The 5,282-nt window shown below is 59.2% G+C and overlaps 1 protein-coding gene across 2 annotated transcripts; it reads left to right on the forward strand.

Moving 5' to 3' along the window:
* Positions 1-201: 201 nt before the first annotated feature.
* CBX8 (chromobox 8) lies at positions 202-5,282 on the forward strand. 2 transcript variants are annotated; one of them, XM_003417226.3, is made up of 5 exons: positions 202-362; positions 752-795; positions 967-1,032; positions 1,154-1,220; positions 1,665-5,282. In XM_003417226.3, the coding sequence occupies exons 1-5, from the start codon at positions 294-296 to the stop codon at positions 2,550-2,552; spliced, it is 1,134 nt and encodes a 377-aa protein (XP_003417274.1). In that variant the 5' UTR covers positions 202-293; the 3' UTR covers positions 2,553-5,282. The 2 variants fall into 2 exon arrangements, with proteins under 2 accessions (XP_003417274.1, XP_023412605.1); XM_023556837.2 differs by lacking the exon at positions 202-362 and having other exon boundaries at positions 548-795.

Here is a 5,282-nt window from a genome sequence, read left to right on the forward strand (position 1 = left end):
TAGCAACGCGGGGGAGAAAGGGAGAGGGGCGTGGCCCGGGGGGCGCCAGGCGCTCGCCCAATCAGCGCACTGAGGGCCGCCGCCGGCCGCTCGGCTTTAGCAACGTCGTTAGCAACACGTGGGGCGGGAGGAAGCGGCGGGCGGAGGGAGGCGGGCGCAGGAGTGGGGGCGAGGGGCGGGCGGTGAAGGGGGGGAGGAGAACTGACGTCAGCGCGAGAGTATTATGGTCTGTCCTGCGCTGGCTGCTGTTTTCTGCTCCTGGAAGCGGCCTAGGGGGGAAACGGCGAGTCAACATGGAGCTTTCGGCGGTGGGGGAGCGGGTGTTCGCGGCCGAGGCCCTCCTGAAGCGGCGCATACGGAAAGTAGGTGCTCCGGGCCGAGCCCGGCCGGGCCCTCCCCTCCCGGCCCGGGTTCCCTCCCCCTGCTGCAGCCTAGCTTCCCTTCCCCCAGGTCCCAGCAGCGGCCGCGGCCGTGGCGGCGGAGGAGGCGGCGGCGGCGGCCCTGAGCCCAAGCGCTTTCCTTAGACTTGCAACGATGCAGAGATTGCATGGGTGGGGGGCGGGGTGGGGGGTGAGTGCCGGTGCACGCACTTTGTGCAGCGTTCGGTGCACGGGTGATGCAGTGGGTGCGTGCCTTTTGCGAGGGGATATCGCGCATTCATTTGGTGCATGCATTTTCTGCATGGATTTCTTTTGGTCTCGTCATGTATTTCTCCCCGTGCACACACACATCTTTCTCTTTGCATTCGCAGGGACGCATGGAATACCTCGTGAAATGGAAGGGCTGGTCGCAGAAGTAAGTAGGTTATGTGCAATCCTCTGCCCCAGACGGTTATTCGAGAGGCTCCTTTCTTCCTCTTTTCCTCTCTACATTGAGACACAATGCAAATACGGCGAGAAAAGTTTCTCACACCCTGCTCTCCCTCTGCTCCCGGGACTGATACCCCTTCTTCCTGATTCCCTGCAGGTACAGCACGTGGGAGCCCGAGGAGAACATCCTGGATGCCCGCCTGCTGGCAGCCTTTGAGGAAAGGTACAGGCCTTCCCAGCCCACTGCTCACTTAGGAGCAGTCTCCCTGTCCTCGAGCCAGCCTGGACTGCTGAAGCTCCTCTGGGTTTCTTTATTCACACACACCTTCCTCCCTTCTCGGCAGGGAACGAGAGATGGAGCTCTATGGCCCCAAAAAGCGAGGACCCAAGCCCAAGACTTTCCTCCTCAAGGTGGGATGGCCGCGTCTAATGGTGGACACAGATGTTGCAGAGTCATCTGTGTAAAGGGGCCCTGAGGGCTGCTAACCTGTGGAGTGTCCACAGGCACTGCCTGTTTAATCCAGGAGGAAGTCCCCTGACAGGATGTCACCAAATCAGTGGCAGCCACAAGAGGTGTCTTGGGGGAGAGCTTTAGCCACACTAGCATTCCTTACCCTCCCAGACACCCCCAAGTTGACATAGAATCCTATACAAGAAGTGAGCTCCCTGCAAAGAGCTACTTCCGGGCAAAATGCTCTACCCTTCCCTCGAGACTGCCACCCCAAAGGAGCAGCCCCCCCACCCCCATATAGATACTCCTAGGCATGGAGGGTGAGGGCGGGAGGCCAGAGCCGGAGAAGGGGTCCTGGGGGGCAGGGCTCTGCTCCACTCTTGACACCGCCCCCTCTCCTGCAGGCCCAGGCCAAGGCTAAGGCCAAAACTTACGAGTTCCGAAGTGACTCGGCCCGGGGCATCCGGATCCCCTACCCTGGCCGCTCACCCCAGGACCTGGCATCCACCTCCCGGGCCCGTGAGGGCCTTCGGAACATGGGTCTGTCGCCTCCCGGGAGCAGCAGCAGCACCAGCAGCACCTGCCGAGCGGAGCCACCCCGGGACAGGGAGCGGGAGCGAGAGCGTGAGAGGGAGCGGGAGCGTGAACGTGAGCGGGAGCGGGGTGCTGGCCGCGCAGAAGACAAGCCCAGCTCGCCTGGCGACAGCTCCAAGAAGCGAGGTCCCAAGCCCAGGAAGGAGCTCCTGGACCCTTCGCAAAGGCCGCTGGGAGAACCTAGTGATGGCCTTGGAGAGTACCTCAAGAGCAGGAAGCTGGACGAAGCCCCTTCCGGGGCAGGAAAGTTCCCAGCGGGCCACAGTGTGATCCAGTTGGCCCGAAGGCAGGACTCCGACCTGACACAGTGCGGAGTGGCCAGCCCTAGCGCCACAGAGGCCACAGGCAAGCTGGCCGTGGACACCTTCCCAGCCAGGGTCATAAAGCACAGGGCTGCCTTCCTGGAGACCAAAGGCCAGGGCGCCCTGGATCCTGGTGGCCCCCGAGTCCGGCATGGCTCAGGCGCCCCTGGCTCCATGGGGAGCCTGTACCGAGACATGGGGGCTCAAGGGGGAAGGCCCTCCCTCATCGCCAGGATCCCAGTGGCTAGAATCCTGGGGGACCCAGAGGAAGAGTCCTGGAGTCCCTCTCTGACCAACCTGGAGAAGGTGGTGGTCACTGATGTGACCTCAAACTTTTTGACCGTCACCATTAAGGAAAGTAACACGGACCAAGGCTTTTTTAAAGAGAAAAGATGAAATGCGGGGTGGGTGAGCCCAGGAGCAGCCAGGAGGAGGGCGAGGCAGCGCCGAAACTGGCATAGTGCGTTTTATTTCTGGGTGGGATGCGGCCTCTTGGCTGGTCCTGCCCCTAATATCACACACCCTAACCCCTTCCATCTCTCCCTCCCTCCTCCCCCAGTTTCGTTGGAAAGATTATCTCTAGAGTTATATTTTCTATTAGATGTAAATATGTTATTTAAGAAAAAATATCTAAATATATATATTTCAACTATTGAAGTTGTTTTATTTAAACAAGGAGAGAGAGTCCATGTGGTTTAGCTGGGGACAGACAGGCTGAGCTGGGGCAGCAGGGCTCCTCAGCACCCAGGGTACTAGGAAGGTTAGGGAGCTGGGCCTACCAGTCCTGGGCACTGGGTCTCTGAGGGTGTCTACAGGGACTCAGCTGCCCAACCTCCCCTCCCCCCTCCCCATGCCAGACCGCTGGAAGCAAGGCAGGGCCGGATTTCTTCTCTCCTCCCCATTGGCCAGGCAGGCCAACAAAAGGTTGGCTCCCCAATCAGAAAAAAGGGGGTGGGGTCAGCTCTGTTTTTCTGTACTTTCCTTTTTGGGATTAAGTCTATTAGGGGAAAAAGTTTTAACTTGAACTTTTTTTTGTGTGTGTGATGTTGAAGGTCAGAAGTTGCAGGTGGGTGGGAGCAGGCGGCTTTCCCCCAGGACCATCCGCCAGAAAAGCACTTTATAGGACAGGGGCGTGAGTGGTACACGCAGAATGTGTGGACGTCGTGTGGATAAAGCTTCCCGTGCCCTCGATGTCTTTCCGTCCTCCGCAGAGAGAAAAGAAACCCAGCGAATCTGTTTACATTCCCGAAATGCCAGGAGAAATGAGGATTGCTTATCTGTGCCGGAGTTCCGGACAGTTGTTTTACAAGAAAAGTGTTTGGGGTAGACTTTCGCTTGTCTCCTCATCTAGCTTCTCCAGGAGAAGGGACAGTGGCCACCACCTCCCAGGAGGAGTTGGACCAGGCGCTCTCCCTCCGGGGAGGGCGGCTTGCCAGCTCTCGGATGGACCGACACACGGCCAGACAGGCCCACCCGGCGGGACCTGCGAGGGCGGCGCGGCGGCGGGCCGACTGGGAGGCCGGGGAGGATCCGGGGCTCTGCGAGCCGCCGGGACGGAGGGGCGGGCAGTGTGTTCCTCCAAGAATGCGCATCCGAACTTTTGCGTTTTCCTTTTTTTCTCCTTCTTAAAAGCAAAAGCTATAATTTATAGGCCTTTTCGGCTGGCGCAGTGTTCTCTACTTGAACTCTGCAGACTCGGCCAAGGGGAGGGAGCCGCGGGAGTGGGGAGAGGGGGCGGCCGGGCGGGGCCGGCGCGGCGGGGCCGAGACGCTGCGCTCCGAGGGCGCAGCTCTGCGCCGCTCTTCTGACTCAAAAGCACAAATCGGCCCCTGTCCCGGGGAGGGCTGATCCCGGGCCTCCCCGCCCTTAAAGGGCCAGCGAGGAGCTCGAGAGGAGACGAGCCCTGAGCGCCAGACCAAGCACAGACTGGGCGAGGGAGGTGGGGAGCCAGGCTGGGGGCTGGCGCGGGCAGGGCGGGGAGCCCCGGCCTCGACCTCCCCGGCTGCCCACCTCCCGCTTCTTGCCTCTCTCTCTTCTCCAGACTTTCTTACCTTTAAAGAGAGAAAGAGAGAGGAAAAAATGAGGAAAACGGTGTAATAAATGATTTTGTTTTTGAATATCAAATTGCACCTATAATGAGAAGCCCCAGAATGGGGATTTTTACCTGCTCACATTTGTAAAACCGGTATTTTAGACTTTGTATAAAGCAGCGCCGTTGACCGAGTGTATCTACTTACATGTCGACGCTATTTTCAGATGAAACTTAATTCCACGGACATGTCTGTCGCTGAGTGGACGGTAACTCGGGGACACGTGTCTTTACCTGGCTGCCGCCTTCTCCTCCCTGTCTTCCTTGCTCACTCCCACCTCCCCCCTTCCTCGCGCCGACTTCTTACCTTCCCTCCAACCTTGCTCTTGCTCGCCCGCCTCTACCCCTCCAACCCTGCATCCTGCCGTCTGTCCTTGGCGGTACGTGTGTCTCCCTTGCTAGCTCTGCAACGCACACCTGGGGGGGTGGGTGGGCAGGGGCCAGGGCTACCTGGCCATGAGTCTGCAGCCGTGCGGGGTGTGCGCGTGTAGGGTTTATTAAATTCTAAGATTTGTACAAACCTCTGCTTGGTCTCCCCCTGGGCTCAAGAGTGAAGCTTCGGTACCTGTCTTCTGCGGTTGTGAATGTCTGTATCCAATACCTGCTTTTTACGTGTTTAAATATATACTTTGTAAATACAGACGCGTCTGGATTTCACTCTTTTATTCTTTTTTTGTGATCTGAGGGAAGAGAAGCCCCGGCAGGAGAGGCCCGTTGGCGCCTCTCTCATTACCTACCCTTGTCCCCTTCGCCCTGGGATGGTTCCTCCGCAGACCCTTCCCAACGGAGGGAGCCCCACTTAGGAGAGAGAGAGAGAGGTGGGATTGGGAGGGAACTTGGTAGACCTTGCTCAGCCTCCCTGAGGAGGCTGCTGCTTTCCTCACCTGCCGGCTTCACTCCTCTTGGACCTGGGTAGAAATGGGGGACCCCTGAGAGGATAGGCATGACCCCGGGGTTCCCCGTTCCTCAGCGGAAGCCAGTCCCAGCTCTCGCCTGCAGGCTGCCCCTGCGCTCCCCACCCCCAGGCCCCACGTCGC

The sequence above is a fragment of the Loxodonta africana genome, chromosome 18 (assembly GCF_030014295.1).
Source record: "Loxodonta africana isolate mLoxAfr1 chromosome 18, mLoxAfr1.hap2, whole genome shotgun sequence".
In the NCBI taxonomy this organism is placed as follows: domain Eukaryota; kingdom Metazoa; phylum Chordata; class Mammalia; order Proboscidea; family Elephantidae; genus Loxodonta; species Loxodonta africana.